Raw genomic sequence first — 22,406 nt, 5'->3', positions numbered from 1 at the left:
TTTTTTTTTTTCCTTAGTGCAACTTAAAGGAGGGAGGAATGGCAAAGAAGCCACATAATTTGGTCAGGAGATGACCAAATGAAAATCACTCCTGACCTTTATTTTAAATGATTCCGCAAGATTGACCTCAGATGGTTGTTTCAGAAAAGCAGGGTGTACTATGCATCAATTACCTATGGTGTAACATAAAAGGTGTATTCTTCAGGAGGGCTGGTCAGCATCAAAATGTAAAGCAGTTCAGCTTTATCAACTTTTTCTTACAAAGAAAAAAAGATCAAACTAGACTAATACCTCAGGAAGTGTTATTTATAAGATCATTATCAGCGCAAGGCAGAAAGGAGCACGGTGTCCCCTTAGCTATGTCTAGTAGTTACATGGTGCTGCAGGAGGAAGAGAGCATGACATTGACTAGGGTTCAGCTCCCATGTAAGGATGAAGGAGCTCAATTCATAGCTAGCACTTGATATTTCAGTGGAAGATTTGCAAGTCTGGCATGTTTGTACCTAGCTCTATCTGCTGACACTCCTGGTGCTTTATACCTTAACAGGCAAACCATCAGGACAACACTGGAGCTGCTGGCAAGAGAGGGAGTTTTTCATGTCAAGGTTGTCACTTAACCTGTCCACCCAAGCTAGTTGCAAGTAGAAGCTGCTGTCTTCTGACAGGGGACATGATTCTCCTAGAGGAAGGATGGATCCTCTCTCACCAAATGGCCAGAGATGATGCCACACACACAGTTCTCGTAGAGACTTCCCAGCACTGCCCTTGTTCCCTAAAGCAGCTCCCAGCCTCTTCACACTCCCAAGTGAATTTGTGTCTGAAACAGAGCCAAATCTCAAAGCCAGACCTTCCCACAGGCAGTCCAACAGGCAGAGCAGAGGACAGAGAGGTCTCCTGTGGAGAGTCCCCCAGTGGAGAGTCCCCCTGGTTGCAGGGCCAGGATGTGTCCCCAGGGCTGCCTGTTCTCCTGAAAAGACTTGTGGCTTGTGCAGCCTTCTTCTCACTGGAGCAGCTCCTTCCACACCTGCTCAGTTGGGGACTGTTTATGGTCCCTTCCCCATTAATCCAAACTGCAGCCCCTCACTGCAGTCAGGACTAAGGGGACAGGGATGACTGTGCTCTCTCCCAAATCAGTGGACATTTGCAGAACACAGGCAGGCCCATATGCAGCCTCTCTGCACCGAAGTCCGTTTTCTGACAATTTGCAATTGTGCTTCTCACCCACGGCAATGCACTGTTGAACAGAGGAGGCCCTCATGTACTGGTCTCACTTCCTGAGACATCAGCTGTTTCATTTCTTAGGGCACCTCTGTTCACCTTCTCATACTGCTGCTTGCTGCGGGTTAGACGGCAGACTAAACAGCCATGAATCTGTCAGCTAAACACACATTGACTGCCCAGCTAGAATGGCACAGGAAGTTTGTCTCATTTGCAGCTCATGTCATTGTCTGTCACTTTACATCCTCTGCACTGCATTTTTAAAGTATGTTGCAGTAAAAAAGAAAATCTTCCAGATCTGTCCACAAACCAATTGCCCTTGACACTGTTAAATGAATTTTAAAAGCAGTTTCTTTCCAGCCTGTATAGGCAGAAAAGTGAAAAAGGAGTCAGAAAGGTATTTCCTTTACCTGGAATGGTACTTTGACTTGCTGAGAGCTTTAGTAATGGCAGAAGGTGTAGATCGTCTCCTTTGGACTATGGGCTTCATCTTCTGCAAGAGAAAAATACCTTCCAGTTAGTTTGGCCACCTTGGAAGCAGATTTGCTTACTGCACTCTACAAGTTCTCTTTTTATCTTGCCAACACTTATCATACCTCACCACTGAAAGCCATGATGTGAGACACTTCCCCTTCCATACTTACTTTTCAAACACTTGTAAAGTCTCGCATTTATGTGAGACACTTAAATCTTTCCTGCCTTGAAACACTTCCAGTTTTCACAGCCAAAATTCAAAGTAATGACATGAAATTAGGCAGAGAAAAAAGCATGGGATGAAGGTCGGGAAAACTTCCTAACACTCTTATCTCGTAGACAGTGGAATAGTCTTTTAAGGAAGGGCATGGAAGTCCCCTTTAAAACTGGACTGGACAGAGCTATGGACAGCATTTAATGCCATAGGTAGCCATATTTTATGGGCTGAAGGAATGGATGAGTTTACTTATTAGATTTCTCTCTCTCTTTATTTTCCACGATTTATAGATTAATCAAATAGACTATTATTATGTCCCTCTCCAGGTAATGTAACCTCGAGACACTTGTACCTTTTTTAACAGCCTTAGCCACAGTCTTGTATGACACATAAATGAGGTGACTGTAATGGTGAGACTTGTGAGTTAGACATGATAACCATCCATAAGTATATGTCAACATACACACAGAAGGTCACGGGTCTTCTTTTAGTTGCTAAATGAATTTTGTGCTGGAGAAAGATACCATATTTTAGCCTGGGAAACAAATCCGCACTTCAGTGGCTCATACTTAGTAAGCATGGGAAAATCTTTCCCTTACCTCATATCTAATTTCAGCATTCACTTGTGCTAGAGCTTTAAGTACCAGGAGGTTAAGATTATGTTCAGAACTATTGATCTTTTGACTTCTGAACATATTAAAATATGGACTATCCAAAGAATAAAAGAAACTAGGATTGCTGGTTGAGGTCTTGTGGATAAAGTGTGTTACTTTTATTAACCACATACTTTTCAAACTATGCTGAATGTAGAAATAGTCATTTCATGTGTACTCATTAGTACAATCTCTGAGTACTTTACACTATTAGAGCTTGGTACCTTATATTAATCATGTTAACATGGCATTCTTATGATGTTAGAGGAAGGTATTGTCCCCATTTCACTGATGAAAAGGCCAAGAACAAAGGATTACAATGAATTTGGGTGCCCACTGTTCTACACATTGGATCTGCTTTTTCTGCGTAGACAGAAAGACTGGATTAGGGGGTTTGTTTGAAGCACTCTCCCTGCTCATTTTTTGCTAGAGCTACAAGGGCTCAGCACATCTGTAAGTCTGTCTCCTAGCATTTATGTGAGGAATCCCAAAAATTAAGAACAAGACATTAGTAACCGCTTCAAAAGTTGGTGGAAGTGATTTACCACACTAAAGAAAGAAAATCTGTGGCAGAGGTAGGGGTGGAATACAGCTGCCAGGGAAGGCTCATGCTTACTCACATCCCTTTTAATATACAATACGCTTCTTGACTCCTGTGACAAGACACCAGGGAACTCAACGGGCAGTGGTTTTCTACAACACAGACTGTTGAATAATACCTGATCATGTCCATCTGAGCCCTCCAAAGCACAGGTGGCTTTGTGAAAAATAATGTATGGTCATATAACTCAAAGTTGGAGCAGGGTTACAAGTGCAATTTAATTAAGTCATTTTCTAATGTATGAATGCTCAGCTTTGCAACATCCCTAATGCTCTCCAAGTAGTTTCCTTATGTATGAGTACATATGTAGACTGAGGGACAGATGGGCAGCAGTTTCTCCCTCATTCCTTGATATGACCTTGCCAAACAATGTTCTTTCCTTGGAAGTTTCACAGACAGAACTAAATAAAAATAACATGAATATACATATATATATATATAGTTTTAAAGTCCATACTGAAAGAGAACATCTGCCTTTCATAGGTGCCTTAATAAGATAAAATGTTCCTACAGAACGTAGTACGGTAAAGCATCAGTAATGCCATATCATAGGGTGTGGTTGCTTGGTGGAAAACCCCAAGTGGCTGTCAGCTGCAAAGGTCTCTTGAATGAATAAAGCAGGCATGCAGGGAGATCTAATGCATCTCTGGGCCAGGGACTTTATTTTAACATTTTGAATGGCACTGCAGAAAAACTTTGCAAGTGATGGAATCCTCTGCTCTGAAGAATACTATGGCACGTAATAACTTCACTGTAGATAAAACAATCATTTCGGCCACCCCAAAACTAGTCTTCTCTGTCGTATAAGGTGGTAAAGAGTAGCAATGATATACATGACGTGTGTGTAGCGTAGGAGGACATTTTACTCAGAATACGTTTCATGGGAGATATCAGAGAGTCGGGATTTACCATACAGCTGATAGAGGAAAAAGTACTGGTGGATTTCTTCTTCTAACCTTCAGGAATGGTTCCAGATTGTATCTGAATGTTGGCAGCAATACCCTTCAAGAAGCCTTGTCTTTGCCCATGCTTTCTCCAGAGAAGTTTGAGGACCTGTTCACTAGCACTGCTTCCAGCAGCCACTGGACTACCTATGAAAGCCTCTCAATCAAGACAGAACTTTTTTTTTTTTTTTGTGAAATGTTGTGACTACAAGACACAAGTTATTCCCCATACTCACTATCTCCAAATAAAACACCGAGGTCATCGGTTGCACAGAGGTCCAGTTATCTGATGCAAAACAGACTCTAGGGAAAACAGCAAATTGCTTTCCAAACCCTCATCCAAAGTCTCTGTGACCTCAGCCAGTCGAGCATCCTTGGCAGGACACCACTGAGATGACGGCCACAAGATCACACAAGTGGCATCTTACTGAGGGAACAGGACACAGCTGAATGGCATAATCTCATGTTTAATATACTTTATTTGCATATTTAGTAGAGGAATAATAAATTTTCTGTAGCTGTGCAAGGTTAAATAGTTGCTCACTTCCTCCTTCCTTAGCTATACCCCATTTCACGCAATTTTGGTTTGCATAGGCTAGCCAATGTAAATGATGTATCTTTAAGAAGCTGCTGGACAAGGAAAGAGTCTCCTAACACTTTGCGTGTTCTTTCAGTGACATGTAAAAAGTGCTCTGGTGCCTGCTTAAATATCATATGGCTTTTAATACCAACATCTGTTGTCATATGTCACTAATGGAAGGACATTAAAAACCACACACGACAGCTCTATATCATCTCATATTATCTGCACTCTAAATCTCATGATTACAGGACAGGACACGCCACTCTATTCAGTACATGCATCTCTGCTCTAGCTCTGCTGCAGAGAACTGGTGGACTAGTCTTGCCTCTAGATGTTGAGCCTCAAGCTTTGCAGGAGTCTGATTGGGCTTTCATTACACCAAAGCCCGAAGGGAAACCTTGTACCACAACTGGCCCTCTTGAATGTTTTTCTTGTCTTACAGGTCATTGACACTACGGACTGACAGATAAAAGTTGTATGAGGCTGAACTCTTGGGTTCTTGCTCTTGCTTGGCTGCTAACGAGAGTAAGAAGACTAAGGAGAGTCACCTTCCTGGTGCCTTCATTTTCCTGTTAACAAGTGAAGCAGAACTTTTATTTGCCTCATGCGGTTGTGATTAAACTTAAGCAACTGATGGTGGTAATGTAAGCTATGCTCTTTGAGGTGATCTCTGAACATGTCAAGAAATCATTTGTAAGAATTAAACTGAAATGCAATGTAAACATTTTCACAGATGCAACAACAGGAGAAAAATAGGTCACGTTTTTCTTTAATGTGATCAATACTAATGGCTAATTATTTATTAATACACACGTGAACAGCTCGGAGACCACTCCTGTAACAAATCTGAAGCATCACACTGCACCGCCTTTAACGGATGCTCTTCACTAACCAGAACTGGAATCACTGAACCAGCATCGCCATCACTGACCGGCAGGTAGGCGGCCCAGATACTCGCTTCATTCCCATGCACTCTATGGGACGGGCAACTCCAGCGCCTGCCTCCCATCTTACTACATGGATGAAACACCGCAAGGCCTTTGTCTCAGTCAGGAGCTCTCTACATGGCCACGGCCTCCTTGCCCTCTAGAACTGCTGGAGCCTGGAGGCAGCTGCTGGTGAGCTGCTGGGGCTCACCTGGACACGGGACAGCATCACACATTTCCACAAAAGCAGTATTCTCAGATGAAGAGAACACTTTGCTGTGCTCCATCATGTTTGAGCCAGGGAGTGTTTTCGCTGGAAGTCAGCTCTGTTCACACTAACCAGGCACTCGAATTAGAGAACTGTCAAAGGGCCATAATCTGTGCTGTTTTGTTACCACGGAAACAGATACTCATTTACCCAACATACTCTGAAAGTGCTTGAACACTTGCAACACTCCGGACTGTGTTTGTGCATTACTCATCTCAGAGCTGCCAATTTTAGCTGTGTATTTCTTGGCTCTGGGAAAGTTGTGAGTCTAATACCCCTCATTCCAAACCCATGTAAGGCCTGCAATATCAGTTCAATTGGCCAGCATGAGCAGATTCCATGCCCCTGCACCCCTCCCTGACCTCTGTGCTTGAATGCTATTCTTCAGATAGTTAAGGTGGGAGGGAGCTGAAAAATAATGACACCTGCTTAGTACAGGGTGGATTTTCCTTCTCTTGATAGCTGGTCAAAGTTTGTAATGTCTGGTTTAGTTCATATTTGGTTTAGTTCATATTCAGAAATTGAATTTTTTTAATAGTTCAATTTCTATGCAAAACATAAATTAAAATATTTGTTTCAGAAACACTGACGCATGTTTACAAAAACACCATGTGTTTTCTTGGACCCCAGCAGCTGGTGTAAGTTGACAAGACCAGTGCATTCTGCCAGCAGCAGTGGGAAGCTGCCTGGTCAGACTCATCTCTATCGGTCAGTGCAAAGCAGCAGGAAAACACATCTCTATCACTCACAGGCTGCTCGTGCTATGAAAGACTGTAGGTTATGAGGGCATGGATCAGAGATCCTACTTCCAGACTGAATGTGGGAGCTAGGCAGCCAAGGCTGACAGTGGGTTGGCTTGGCCATCTGCAAGCCCAGGACTTAGGGTGGTGAGGCACTGGAACAGATTGCCCAGAGAGGCTGTGGATGCCCCATCCCTGGAGGCATTCAAGGCCAGGCTGGATGCAGGCAGGACAGCCTGCTCTAGTGGTTGGCAACCCTGCCCTGAGCAGGGGGGTTGAAACTAGATGATCTTTAAAGGCCTTTTCAACCCAGGCCATTCTATGACTACCTGCATGGTAAGACGTGGCAGATCTACAGGACTTTGAATTCTATGTTAAACCATACAATACGGGCTTCTGCAACACTAGAGACTATGGCACCGGGTGGGTAAGCTGGCACAAAACAAGGATGTTTTACCATAGAAACATGTTGGACAAAAAGCTTTAAGATTCTTTGTGGTAGGAAGAGTTCCCTCAGAGCCCTCCTTTCATTTTACTGGAAGGCTCTTCCAAAGCAGTGTTTCCATAAAAATGTTTGTTTTCAATGAATCTGCATTTTCCAGGGAAAAAATACACCATCGAAAAGTTTGTGGGTAGTTCTTTGGCCATGGGGTATGTCATCACTAAAACAGATCGTCAAGCCAGCCTGAAAACAAATAGCAGTGTAGAAATAATAGTATGGAGCTCTGCAGAGCCTCTGCCACTACACGAGGTTAGCTAGCAGCTTTAAAACTAGCCTGGTACATCCATGCCACCCTGCAGCTAGTAGTGGAAACGTTCTTTATGAGCACTGAACGCAGAAGATCAGTCAGTTAGCCTATGTCCATCCCATATGCTCTCTGCTGAAACGAAGATGGTAGCTACCACCTCCCTTTTCTGGACAAAGGAAGCATTGTACACTGACTTTACTAGTTGCCCCTTGCTAGAGATGGACATAGTCTAAAAATTAAGACGACTTCAGATCCAGGACATTTCACCCATCAGTGTCTAATCTGTTGTGAATGAACAGTCCACCTACCCCAATGAGCTCTGAATTTAGCTTAACCATTTCCCTCTCTGTTCCTTTCTATGTGATTGTTTATTGAGCTCTTACACTGACAAGCAGGATTTAAAGAGCTTTGAAGCTGCATTTTATTACAAACCGTCATATGCAAGTTAGACCAACTTCACACCTGACACTGGACTAGCTTTCCTGTATTCAGGGGAGTTAAAAGCAGTATGATCAGATGTAGAGAGAGAGTTAATTTAGGTCTACCCCTATTTTCAGCATATTGATGTTTCACCATGAGTTCTTTGCATACTGCTGAACAGAGAAAAAGAATTGCAACCCTACCAAAATGTCACTAGTATGGATGTAGGTACCCAGCTCACAATTCCAAAGGAAACTCACTTCTCCCACCACTCTGACTTTTTAATTTCTGCTACTTTTTCACGTGAAGGATTTGGTTCTCCATGTCAATCTCCAAAGTCTTAGGCAGTCTACTTTCTAACTGTGAAGACAGTGAAAGGGTATCATATCCTCTTAAATATATATATGTGTGTTCATAAATGTGGACTCCAAGTCAATTCCATGCTGACATTTAGATCAGTTAGGGAGGCTTACATTGCTAAGGACACTGTCAGAAAGAACAATACATCAGCCACAATGTCTTTGATTATTTGGAGTATCACAGATTGCTCAGAGTCAATAACACCAATATTATTCTCATTCTTGGATAGATCTTGTGAAACACTCTCTTCCTATGAATACTCTCATCACAGTATTGGTATGTTGTGTTAGAGCAGATAGCTGATCTCTGTTATTAATCAGCTGATCCCAGTAAATGCACATAAAAGCAAAAGTTACTGCAGAAATGTAGCACATGGCTATTTAGCTCTAAAAAATATTAGAGAATCCATTTAAGAGTGCATAAACAATTAACTGATGGCTTGGGCTTAGATCCATCCACGTGAAAAAAACTGCTGCTGCTCTTCCATCCAATGAGTTTATGTTAGCAGCAGCATTCCTGCAGAAGTATCTTAATGTGAGATAATGTGAAACACTTCTGGCTTCAGCTCTGTTATATCCCTTGTTTATGTGAACGTAGAATGATTTACAAAGTGCCTGTATAATACTGCAGTTGCATTTCTAGTTAGAAAATTGAATTAGAGGGAGATAAAGAAAGAGAAGGAGAGATTGCTCACTGCAAAAAAGGACATCTCGCATTAGGTTACAAGAAGTAGGCTTGTCATTTTATCATGTTGATTTGCATTTAAAATTAGTGTAGAGAAAAAAGTGTTTGATTAATAACTCTATAAATGAAATCCTCCCGCAATCCTCAGGACTGGTGTAAGACCAGGAGGAACACTGTGCAGCAGAGTGGTCCACTGGCATAATTCACCAGGCACAGCGGGAAGGAAAATGAAGCCATGTACTATCAGCCCTCCCTGCACCACCAGCACTACCTGCTGCTGCAGTCCTTCTACCCTCTTGTGTGCTGCATTTGTACAGCTGCTGTGTCCTTCCCCCTTGTTTCCAGATTTTATCTGCCACCTGAGAAACTGCAGACTTGAATGTGACCCCATGACCAGGAGCAGTTTTAGCAGGGGCTCTAACAGCTGCTGCCTTGGCATCATCCCCCGTTTGCCCTTAGATGGCAAAATCCCCTGCAAGATGCCCAGTACCACCTTACTGGGAAGCAGCCTCAGACGTGTTCCTGCTCTGAATTTCATCCAGGTGTGCCCATTGTATGGGGCTCTCTGCCAGTCTGATCTTGGGTGATATAGGCTTGAAAAGCCACACTCTTTCCTACACCATACCACCAGCCCCTTGGAAGAGGACTTGTTTTCTTTGCAGCCTTGATTTCCTGCCCAGCTTGCTACCCATAATAAGATAAAACCTCTCTAATTCTCCTCCAAGCATCCCTTAAAAGGTTAATGTTTGGAGTCCTAGGACTGAGACAAAGGCCTGGGCTGCAGCTCGGTTCCCATGCTGGTTTCCCCATCTTTGACCAGTTCCCAGTCAGAGGAAGATGCTATATATAGCAGAGATCTGTTATGATGGTGATCATGATTAGGCACTGTTAATCAGCTTCCTTCCAGCTTGCTGCCAGTCAGGCAGGCCAGTACAGCCTGACGGCCAAAAGGGAGAAGGTCCTCCAAAAAACACACTGCATGTGAACCTGGAGGTCCTGAGAGGACCAGCTGTGTCCTGCACAGACTGCTGGCCTGAGACCTCCTCTGCCTCCTGCTCCACCATCCCAGCATGAACGTAACCTCACTGACGGTCCCAGAGAAGTTGGGCCTCGAGAGGCAGGCTGAAAACACCCCCAGCTCCGGTGTTTGCAGTGAAGAAGGTCTCAGGGGCTTTGTGGAGGGGGAGGGAGATGGAAAGACAGGAGACTGTCATAGACCTTGCTGAGTATCTCCAGGACTGAGCAGAGGCCAGTAAAGATGACAAGATCCTCAGCTGAGATAAATCAATTCTGGTCCACTGTAGTCAGTAGCATTACGCACATTTAATGTAGGTGTCTTCAGAAGGCATCCAGAAATTATGCTATGCCTAACATTTTTTATCTGTGGAAGTGCAGTGCCTATCGACATTAGCAAACAGGAATGATGTCAGAAGGTGGATCAGCAGTGCCTGCAGCACATGCTGTAAGGCATGTAACAGGGAGTGAGTCTGCAGATGTAGACAAAGTGAGCCAGGCAGGAGATGAAAACATTCATGGAAGTGTTGGCTAGAGGAAGGAGAAGCACATTTTAAAAAAAACCTCCTGTATCTGTCCCTCCCTTAGTCTCCCCCAAGTTGGAGTGCATATGACGACCATGAGTGTCAACAACTGCAATGGCTGGCTTCACCAGGGAGCACGTGAAATCTCAGGGCAAGAGCTGAACATGTTGCTGTGCAGTTCAGTTTATGTCCTGCAACTTCATCACTAGTTAGGTTGAACTGTGTTAAATGGGTCTCTAATACCTGTGGGCTATCTTCTGCCAAGGGGGGTGTCAGGATCACCCTTCACAGCAGTAGGGCTGTGAGATGTCACAGCTGGATTCCTTTACAGAGCCTACTGCAACTTCCCCAGCTGCTGAGACCTCTCTGCGCACCAACTCCGGGTGCAATCCACCAATAAGCTCAGACTTTGTTGGTCTGAGCAATCCCCTCAGGGTGCAATCCCCTCTCAGTCCTCAGTGTGACAGCAAGTACCTCATTTTGAGAGGAAGCCAGCCAAAAAATAATGTATTTTGCCTGCTTGGTGCCTGGCCTACAGCACCTCTACAAATATTATTCACAGCTGCAGTTGCTCCACATTCTCTGTCTCTGTGCAGCGCTGGGCTTTGCAGGCAAGCTTCACACCTCTGTCATATATTCCACCCCAAGATACCAGATGAGCCTTTTCCCACAACTCAGAACAGCCAGGAGAAAATGAAGCACGCTCAGACATCCAGCTCATAGTGCTCACGCGCCAGCTGCCCAGCTTCTCATTCCAGGGACAGAAACGTTTCCAGCAGCTGTAGGAGTGGCTCCACGCCTTGTGCCATGACACCACCCCTTGCCCAGCTCCCAAATGGACGCCACGTGGGCATCCCTGCAGTGCGTGAGTCCTTTGTCCTTGCTCTAGATACACTCCAGGGCAGGTGAATGGGGGAAGAGAAGCAAACCCTGAATGTCTAGAGGAATACCTACTGCTACAAGTGGCCAAGTGAGGAGCTCTCTTAAGACTGCGACTAGTGTCAGTGCTACAAGGACTGGCACAGCCTCTTTTCCAAAGTGTCTGGTGTCCTTAGCAAAGCGGCTTTCTGCTTTTCCCTCTATATAACTGTTTCACCATGATTCCTTCTAGTTCATGGGTTCTAAAACATACTACAGTTTTTACTCAGCCAAGCACTTCTTTACCCATATCCTATATACGTCTACTTCAGCTTCAGAGTGACTGCTTGGAAAATGGAGAAACTGAGGCTCAGAACAAAGACTTTAGCATGTCCACGGTGGTGCAGAGACGTACTGACAGAGCCAGACTTGGAAGCTAGGTCTTCCTTCTGGGAGAGGTCAAAGCTAGATCTCCTTTCTCCTAAAATCAAAAGTTACATATTCCCCCAAAGTTATTATTGTGACATTTTAATTGAAAAAACAAGACCTACATGGTTCCTGCCCAAGGAGCTTATCCAAAGAACAAACCAATAACATCTGTGAGCAGACAGAATCATAACAGATCAAATCTCATGGCATATTACTAGGAATTCCCGATACCTAAAAATCTGCCATCCTCCACCTGTCTGAAGAAGCAGGCTCCTTTATTAACACTGGGGAAGCTTCTCCGTAACAGAGATGACTCATTCCATCTAACAAGGAGCAATTCTAAGTGCACACACATCTCAATTAACACTACACTAACTGCCCTGTGCCTCCTGACACCGAGACACTGGCAGTCCATTACATTTTCTGGCTAATGCAACACTGTTCCAGTTCATCCAGCCTATTTTTTTCCATATTGCTGCACTCAGGTGAGGACATGCCTGTCTGTCCATTTACATTTTAATGGTTCACATTACTTCATTCCAAACAGGGTGAAAATTCAGGGTACAGAAGATAGAAAAAAAAAATAATAGAAGTGCAGCTGTTTTATGATCTCTTTGGGATGAATTTTGTCAGCAAGGGCACATGGTAAAGCATTAACACTTCCTTGCAACGCTATGGAGAATCTTCAGCTCTCCTGCCACCACTTTAACCTTTGACCTACTTTAGATCCATAGTTAGCTTAATCAGAGGAAGAAGACTGAAATAATGTTGAGTGGCCACAGCACAGTATTTTGTTGTGGATGCAAGTCCCTTCAAAGAGATGGAGTAGAGTTTAACGTGAACTCAGACCAATGAAATTTGGGTGTAAATATTTATCTGAGATGTTTTACACAAGTTCATCTTCAGATGTTGTTTCACTAATTGCTTCCCTCTTCCTCACTGTTAAAAAGCAGCTCCAAACAAACTCAAACATTTCTTAAAATACGCAGGGCCTGATGGCACTAAATCAGTTTGCAAGGACACACTTTGAAACATTTCCTTTTCCTTCCAAGAAATGGAGCCCTGCTGGTTTATTTTTAAATGTCCCATATAAGGGGTCTGGGAGAAACAATTCTCGGCTGCCAAAGGCCAATGGAGTTTTCCACCCAGAGGTGACTGGGGACTAGTTTGACTCACACTAATCCATTCCATCTCATTTTTTCCCCCTGCTTCCATGGGTTATTTGTGCCTGCAGGGCCTTCCTTCCTCAGGATTGCTGGCACAACATTTACAGCAGATGACAAAGAATGAGGATGTCCTGAAAAACACAGAGGACTGACACCTCATGGAAACGCCACAGACCTTCCAGACTGAAGCTGTTCTTTCTGAACAGTGGATATATTGGCCCATGTTCTTAAATGACACTGCACTGGATCCCAAATCAAAACACTTTGAATTTGTCAAGGCTTGGACCTGTGTTTCCAGTTAGTGAACCGAGCCTTGCTTGCATAGTGCCAGCCTCCACCAAGAGAGCGCGGATGCATGGAGATTAGCACAGGGTTTTGGTCCCTTGTTCTAACACTGCCCAGGGTGTCCTAAAACCAAGCAAAACTCTTAGCTGCCACTCAAGCTGCAGGACAGGTACCTAAAAAGGGACACCAAAAGCTTTAAGCAGGAAAATAAACTGTGCCTCTGTAAACACCTGGGTACCCAAATGGAGCTCTGTGCTTCCTTGCTTGTATTCAGTACTAGACAGATGTGATAACTGGTGAATACAAGAATGTAAAAAAAACCACACTGCTAGCCCCTGTCCAATGATATAGTGACAGTGGACAGAATTTGTGAAAATCATGGGCAACTGCTTCTGAAAAATCTGTTGTCAGTCTTTTCTCTGTAAATCTGAAGGTACAGCACAAGAGCATGCATCTACATATTGTGTGACAACAACAGAAAAATGCACTGCAGGAAGAAATGCTTAGTCCCGGTGAGGATGATTACTAGCCATCACCTACAACAGGATCAGGCTATGAACATTTGAAGGGTGCACTTGGGCGAAACCTTTTTTCACATTGATATAAATCTGAAAAGCTTTGAATAACACAAATGCAAGTCTCTTCTCTGTAGCCAGCACAGCACAGAAAATGCTACTTGATGGAAACAGAAGAGATCGATAAATATCAGTGTTGATTTAGAAATGTTTCTGTACTTTGTGCATCTGGGCTGCAGAAAAACTAACAGCCACTGGAGGAAGCACTTCCCCCTGCTAGTACCAACTCAGGAGGCCAAAAGTAGTGGGAAAAGTAAAACCTTGTTTTGCAAAATATTTTAATCTATTCTTGGAGGTCCTGACGGTTTGGCAGCAATTCTGATGTCCAGGGCTAAATAAATTTGAAATATTTACTAACAGGTTAGACATCATCACCTGTTGGGGTTTTCCTGCAGTGCTCATGCCCATGGTGAAAACTCACTGCAACTGACTTCACTCACATGTTTTGATACAACTTTAAAATCTCTCACAGTAGTAAAGGGACTCTTTTCTCATCTATTTCCTTCCTTTGAATCAATGCCAAAAGCTACCCCAGGAACCTTTCACTAAGAACACCTTCTTGCCTCTATAGCTCTAAAGAAAACCTCTGCATAGCTCTACACATGCATTTGATCTCTAGCATCAGGTGACTAACTACAAGACCCATGTGGGAAATCAGTGGGTGCACACTTCTAAAAAGCCGTTTAAACCATTTAATGCAGGCGGGTAATTCAGAGCAGAAGTTTCTACTTTAGCGTTAGATTTATATATATAATATTGGGAGGGAGCTTACTGGATTTCACAGCATAAAAATTCATCACTGAGGCCAAAGTAAATTAAGAACCAGGCTCTTTTTTTTTTTTTTTTTTAATGCAAATAAATGGTTCACTGAATTGATATTTGGAAAAATAAAAAGCTTGCAGAGCAGCCAAACCTGAAGAACAGAAGAATGTAAAACATTCCTTCGTGTCTTTAAAATAGCCCCCTTTTTCTTTCCTTCTCCTGGTTCAAAACTCCTCCTCCTGCCATATTAAAAATTAAAAATTCAAAGACAGCTGGATCTGCCCAATTACAGAATTACTTTAGCCTTTCCAAAGCAGAGCTTCTGAGCTTGAGTATGCAGGCCCAGCCTCCACTAGGGACCAGATTATCTACCAGCACCTGAAATGCACAGTACCTGTTCTCAGCAGGTGATACAAGATACAAATTGCATGAGGAAGTGAAAATGTTAACTACAAAAAGTTATGAGACAGCAGCGCTTAAGGTCCATTGAGCAGGCAGCACATCTCCACGTGAACGCACCTCTCCCTCTGCCTGCCACCCCAGAGGACGCACATTCATTGTGAGCTGACAAGTTCTTAGTGGACCTCCGACACATCCCTGACAGAGACTGACCAGACACACATCACCTTTATATTTGCCTTAGCTTTCTCTTAGGGGTAGAAGCAGGCTTACTTCCAAGCCACCTTCCCTCAGCCTAAATGAAAATATGTGCATGAACGGTGGTCCCCAAGAAAGGTCCCAAGTTCCCACCTTATGAATAATCAATCTTGTTGCAAGCAAAGCATCAGTGGGTAACTCAGTCCTCTCCAACAGGTAACTGCCAGCAGACTTTGGTGCCTGTGAGTTTAAGCCTGACGTTTCACATGCATTTACAATGATTAAATCATTTTATTGGCAGCTTAGCCTTGGAAAAGAACTTGAAAAGAGGCAGCTCTGTGCATCTGGATTTCATTAGAGCTGAACATTAATCCCTTTATAAGTATCCCGTTAGCACTATACAGACTTGGAGTTGTTAAATGGCATTCTTAGAGCTGAGTGGCTGAAAAATGGGCTAATAACAACACTTTTTCTAGCACATGCACCATGAAAGGCAATTTCTGCTTTCTGTTGTTTGCTCATCTGCCTGTCAGCAACAGGACGGCTAACACACTTAATATCTTAGTAATATCCCCTGTTGAACCCCTCCTCAAAACTCATTTTAGGTTTGTGCTGAATTGCAGGATTTAATCCCACAGAATTTTGCAGTTGATGAAAATGAGGATCCAAACATCATGAATTTCAGTGGAGCTGCAAGTCTAAAGTTACACGAGCTGGGCAAATAAAAGCAGACTTTGGCTCGAACAGTTGCACATTTTTGCCAGTTTTTTGTAGTTGCAGGAAGACGTTAGGGGTGTAACACCGAAAAAGGCCAAGAGAGACATCACTGAGCAGCTAGGCAAAGATCAGGAATGGAAAGGTAGGCTAAGGTACATGTAAAAAAGAAGGTGTGAAGGAGGGGCCTGAAAACACTGCCTGAAGAGATGCCAGTGGACTGAGAAAGGGAAGGAGAGAAGCTAATTACAGAGGACAAATAGCTGAGATCAAATAACCTGGAAGCCAAGATGGTCGGCCAAGTGAGGCTCACAAGGAAATATGTACACTCTTACAGTAAAAAAAACCTCTTGCTACGAACCCATGCAAGTAAAGTTGTGTGGTATTAAAGAACATGTTCCAGTTTTTGGATGGCAGAAGAGATGGAAAAATATAAGCAGTGGAACGAAATTATTCCCATTAAGAACCTTGCACGAGGCTGTTAATAATTATCCCATGGGAGCAACTGCTGCAGGCTACTGCAGAAAGTCATAGATGAGCCAAGGAGAAGAAATGACTAAGGCAGAAAACACCTTGTTCCACTCAAGTCCATGATACAATGCCAGTGCTTTGCAGGGGCTACGATTTATAAGAGTGGGTACAGCATCACCAATGAATCAGGCAAAGGCTACATACATTAATGACTCTGCATATCCCATGCACAGGCACAAGCTTGGGTCAGGGAGGCATTTTTGCTCTGTAGCACAGGCAGACATAAAGTAGCCATGGGGACGCAGAGGTCGCACCCAGCCTGCACTGGCACTGGGGAGCGCAAGCAGCTGTGGGGCTTTTCCGACATGTCACTCTATATGCCTGTATTTCTGGTGCAGCCTAAAGAAGCTGGCAGTGGAAAACTCTGAGAAACATTCTATTTAAAGACGATTCTTCTGATTCATATATTCTTCCTCACCTTTGTTTTTCCCCACTACTTTTTTTTCACTTTTGCCTTAATCTTTACAGGAACTAGTATGAAAACTCTATCAGCTTAAACTAGGACAAACATAGGGCACATTAGAGGGCACACAAGACCCCAAAAGCTTCCTAACCTTCCCCTTATACTTCATTCCCCATCACTTGGGTTTAACACAGGTTTATGTGTAAACTCATACCTCCAGTCATGAGCGCTTTTGTGGGTCTTTGAAAAATACTTTATAATCTGACAGAATGTTTCTGATTTTGAGGAATCCAGAGCAGAAAACAATTGTCCAGCAGGATTTACAGTAGAGCTATAAAGATAGTGCTTATCTTTTCCACCACTTAGCTGTTAGCCCCTATCAGCTTTATTAATTTTTCATGGAAAAAAAATGCCATGTGTAGCCTCTTTATTTATTTTCCTTATGCAAACACATGTGCACAGACGCACACATAAATATACATGTACAAAGCTCTTTCGTTCATAAACTTCCCAACAGACACTGCAGCCAACTTCAAAACCAAACCAAACCAAGCCTTTCAATAGGAATTATGAAAAATAAGTTTTAAATCACAAAAACATCCTGTTTTGCTTCAGTTTCTCTCTCACATGCCACAAGCTGGACTCCACCCTAACTGTTTTCAGAGGGGCTAAATGTGAGTGCCAGGTTTTGGAAACTTTCACGTCATTATCTGTCCTGTCATTTGCTCTCAGAGAAATGTGAGAAGGGGTAGCACAGTGTGGACAAGAACAGAAGGACTGACCCCATGCCCATGCACACCCATCCTTCTTCCAGTCCTTTCTCCCACAGCTCTAACACCCCTCATGAGAAAATGCCAAGAAGAAGATGAACAAAAGTGTTTGGTTTTTTGTTTTTTTCATCACAGCAACTGCCTGGTCTGTGGCTGAAATGGAGAAGGTGCTGTTAAGCATACTTTCTATATGCTGTTCAAGGCATAAGTAATCATAGTGAAGATGCTTTCACAGGTAAGTCAAAGTGAGTATCCTAAGGAGACGCCAGGTCCCTTACCAGAATGACATGGAGAGGCGGGGAACTAGCAAGGCTGGATTTCCATGTTTTATCTGAGAAAGCGACCATGCAGATCACTTGTGTACCATACTGCAGTAACTCCTCTGGATGACCTCTGCATATCAGCTTCCAGCCAGAGGATACAGGCTGTCTCCTGAGCAGCGCTGCCAAACAGGTGATGTGCTGCTCGTGCTCTGGAGGCTGCTGAGGGTGTTTGTTTGAGATGGGTACAGTCAGATGTAGGTGTGACAGTACACAGCTGTAAGCAGGATGCTGATGCAATAACAGTACGAGTGACTGAGTGCCGCTGTAGGAATTTACAGCGATGTGTGCTACTGGGGTGCTACTTGCTGCGATGGTCACACCAGCAAGTGTGGAATAGTGAGTACTATTGGATGAAGTTGAACACAACAAATACAGGAGTCTGGGGTGTTTGTGAGGGTTCTGGCATGACAAAGAGGGTGAAAGAGCAAAGGGGTGGTGAACCTGTGGCAGACAGGAAGTTAGAGTACAGCATACTGGTGTGATACTGTCCACAAGGGACTGGGAAAGGATCCAGGAGAAGGATCATCAGAGCCACAAATTTGCCCAGCAGCTTCACTTCTCACTTCTGACAGTAAGATACAGTTTTCATATTGAGAAGCCAGTCTCACAGCTCTGGTGTACTGATGTACAAAATACCAAGGAAAATGCCCCCCCTTTTTTTAAAAACAAAAATTCAGAGTCTCCCATATTACAAGCAGGAGGCAATCTGGGTTCCCTCATGGCTAGTCATAAGGAACAAATGCATACTAGATCTTAAAGCTGCTAAGAGAAACCATATCTCCTCACACTCCTCAGCGTCTCACACACCTATGAAGTAAAACCAGCCTGACTACAAATGTCTGAGTCACTTCCCCTTGTTACAGTCTAGAACAGTTCTAGGTCCTGGAGGACAAGGCCACAGGCTTCCCATTTCTGGGCCAGCTGAAGTATAATGAACACAGCAGAAGCACCAGGAAGCATAAATTGTCCCTTCTGACAATCCATGCTGACCAAGCCTAGCCACATTAAGTGATTTGTGTGTGGGTTCAGCCAAAACCTAGAATGCAGCAGCACTTAAAGACAAATCAAGAAAAAGCAAACTGTGTTCAACGCTATTGGTGGAAAGACCTTCATTGATCACCACTGAGAGTCTACAAGGCTGGCTGAGACTATCAATGCCTCCATGACACGCCTGTCGATAACGAGGTTGTACACCGACCCAGCGTGTGGTGTCGTGTTTGATAGGGATTAGGGAAGCAGTAGACTTGCAGCAAATGTAAGTTTGTTTTAACCAATAAAATTTAATATTTGTTTTCCTCTTGAAAGGAATCTGTGTTAATTTTTAAAACATCACTAGAGGGCGTTAAATAAATAGGTTTCCCAATCAACCCAACTGCCTGTATAGGCGGTGAGATCTTGGAGAAAGTTGTTTAGTCGCAAATCTTGCTGGGAGGAGAGGGGTTAAAACATCTGTGCATATCACAATGACCTCCTGACAACTTTCTCTCATATTCACAAATGAAATGGTTCTCTTTAAGTGTGTGTCCTGGAGAACACCAGCCCAGGGACCTGTGAAATGCACCCTGGAACTTCCCTGAAGCTGGGCATGAGCTGTGTCAGGTGTCAGCAAGATAATGGGGCAGCTGTCCCGTGACAGAGAACACTGCCATTAATACAAAGCCCATCGAGTAACGGTGGCTTAATTAGCTTAAAGCCATGCTGAACAAACTGATGACCAGGTTGTTGAAGAAAGCACTGGGAAGGCTGGGGTGCTGTGCCCTGTGGCGCCCTATGCATCCCAGGGAGCACAACTCATGGAGGAGCTGTGCACTCCTGCAGAAGTGGGCGCCCACAGCCCAACTGCTCTGGCTGCGTGAGCTAACAGCCAGCTGTGGTGCTGAGGCAAAGAACAGACTGTTCGAGGCCCTTGCTTTCCATATCTGCAGGTAAAATAGATCACAGCCATGCTTTGGATTACACAAAAGGCATCAGCAGAGGGTCCCATTAGGAAAAGGAATGCTAAGGGATGTTCTGAAAGTAGAAGACAGGAAGGAAAGGGAAAAACAGACACCTCTGTCTCAACTGCTCCAGTTAGGGCTTTGTAGGTAAAAGCTACAAGCATCCCCAGAACAGGCAGTAAAAGCTGCAATAATACTTCACTGGATTGTATGGATCTTTCCAAGTCCCTCTTGGTTGTGGGCACTCTCCAGCCCTTGGCAAGCACTATTAGTATTCCAGCTAACTGCAGACCTTTTTTTTGTTGTTGTTGTTTAATCGAACTCGCTATTTATTCCAGTGGAAACAGCCTCCAAAGAAAATTGTTCCACTCAGCTACTGTTTGTTCTGGATGATTTGCTCTAAGAATTTCAAACTGGCATTTTGAGTAACGTTTATGGTTTTCCCTTATTTTCCATTATTTCAGCCTAACTCCAAGCTAGTTTGATACTCTATTGTTTGCTTTACTGCTTTTAAAAGCATCACTAGAGGCAACTGCCATTCAGTACGGGCTGAGCATCTCTTCCCCACCAGCACGCTCTCTGCTTTGCTGGAGCCAGCGCCACATGCTCTTCACACCAGAGGAGCCAGCAGTTTCTCCTGGTGAGTCTGAAAACACGAGGCAGTAACACAAGGGCTGTTTTGCCTGTCACGATGACCTGACACAAATGTAAAACGCATCCGACGGGTCTCCTGCAATAGCACGTAGAGGCAAAAGGGCTGCGATTCCGCCACCGCTCTAGAGAAGCCTACTGCGAACACACCTCAAGCAAAACCGCTCTCAAAACTGCGTGCTGCGGGAATTTTCCGGCTGTTTCCTTCCTGACCCGTCCCACGACAGACGGATCCCCGGCTCCACGTGCGCACCCGCACCCCAACTCTCCCGCCTCCCCCTGCCTCCCTTCCCTTCCGCAGCCGGGCTGAGCACGCCAGCCCCTCGGCCTCCCCTCCGGCTGCCGGCGGCTCCCCCAGCCCCAGCGCCTCCTCGCCCGGCTCGGCGGACCCTCCGAGGCGCCCGGCACCACCCGCTCGAGGGACGCCGCCGCCTCCGGGGGACGGGCGGAGACCCCCGCCCCGCGGGCAGCTCTGCGGGAGGCCGGCGGGGACCTGCCCCCGAAGCGCGGGCGGCAGCCGGCGGGGGGGCACCGGCTCGGCGGAGGGCGGCCGCCCCGGCAGCCGTCAGCGCCGCCGCCGCGGTACTTGCCTGGCTCCGCGCGGAGCCCGCGGCGCAGCTCGGGGCGCTGCGGCCGAGTCATGCCCGCGGCCGGGGCGCGGCGCGCCGCATGGTGCGCGGCGGCGGCGGGAGCTGCGCGCTCGGTGGCGGCGGCGGGGGCGGCGAGCGGAGCTCCGCGGGGCCGCGGGGCCGCGGCGAGCGGGGCAGCTCCGCCCGGCGCCGGCATTGGCCGGGCGCGGAGGCCGGGGCGGGCCGGGCGGCGGAGGGAGGGAGGGAGGGACCGAGGGGCCGGGCGGCGCCGCGCTCGTCTCGGGCGCGGGCGGCGGGGGGATGCGGGGCGAGCGCTGCGCCTCGCTCCTGCGGGGCTGGAGCTCGGCGGAGGCGGAAAACCCCGTGGGATGAGCCCCGTCCTCTCCCGCTCGCCCGCCCGGGCGTGGGTGCCCGGGGGAACGACCCGGTCCGTGGGCGAGCAGCAGCGGCAAGGTCTGCCGGCACTCCCAGCCTGCGCTCCCTCCCGAGAAACGCGACGGGGGAAGGCAGAGTGGGAAAATTCACCCAGCGCGAAGAGGGTGGTGGGTTGGCATGTGCCAGACTCATCCTGCTGGGATGAACCCACCACTCTCCTTGTTCACCTGAGGGTCCTTTGTTTGCTCAAAGCATTGCGGAGAAAAAAGAGAAAAAAAAGGACTCGTGCTGGGGGAAAAGGGCAGGATCTGCTTGTTGAAAGTAAGTGTTTCTGGGCAGGGTTTAAGCACAAGTTGTTGCAGACTGGAAAACTACGAAGCAACGCAAAGAGAACCTGGCATAGAACGCGGGCTAGGCGATGTTTTCGCTACCCCCAGTGGTGCAGAAACTCACTTTCCACTGCGGGTATTGCCCAAGAGTGGAGGCAGGGACTAAATACGGCGCAAAAGCTACACAGAAAATCATGCTAACGGACAGCTTTTGCGGGCATACTGAGCAGAAGAGCCAAGAACTGATGGGACCAGAGATGGTCAGGTTCTTGTTCTGGAAAGCAGTTGTCCCTACAAGTTCAGGCACCTCAGCATGAGGGCATTAACACAACTCTACAAGGTATTGCCAATTTCTTCCTTCACTTTCATGTCCATATCTACTGGCCCATATACCAGGAATAGCCTTGCTCACCTGATTTTCCAGCTTCTAACACCAGTCAGCTTCCCACTTTGCTGTATCATTCCTTACGTTTCCATACACAGTCCCCCAAAATCTGGCCCAACATAGCAGTCCATTCATTCCTTCGGGAGGAAAATTTTGGTTACAGCTGAATGGTACACATTAGTGTATTTGCGACCATCAAGTTGTAGCCATTTCCTCTGTATGACATGATTTTTCCTGACCCCCACTCTTCCTCCTTCCAGCTTTCTCACCTCTTTCATTTCAGGCTTTCTACTTTGCATCTTTTCTCCAGTTAGATTGTGGCTGTCTGGGGGAGAGACTGCAACCACAACC

At 45.6% G+C, this 22,406-nt stretch overlaps 1 protein-coding gene across 1 annotated transcript in view; it reads right to left on the bottom strand.

The window, feature by feature from the left end:
• Positions 1 to 21,122, bottom strand: part of LOC310880589 (rho GTPase-activating protein 20-like) — a 39,002-nt gene extending 17,880 nt beyond the window's left edge. The window contains exons 1-2 of the mRNA XM_083796674.1: positions 20,967 to 21,122; positions 1,629 to 1,711 (exon numbers count right to left, since the gene is read on the bottom strand). Of these exons, the coding sequence (XP_083652800.1) occupies positions 1,629 to 1,708 (80 nt within the window). The 5' untranslated portion in view covers positions 1,709 to 1,711; positions 20,967 to 21,122. The remainder of the gene's footprint in view (positions 1 to 1,628; positions 1,712 to 20,966) is intronic.
• Positions 21,123 to 22,406: the final 1,284 nt, after the last annotated feature.

This window comes from Anser anser (assembly GCF_964211835.1).
Source record: "Anser anser genome assembly, chromosome: 13".
In the NCBI taxonomy this organism is placed as follows: domain Eukaryota; kingdom Metazoa; phylum Chordata; class Aves; order Anseriformes; family Anatidae; genus Anser; species Anser anser.
The sequence above is the reverse complement of the archived record's forward strand: the minus strand, read 5'-3'. Positions and strand labels throughout refer to the sequence as shown.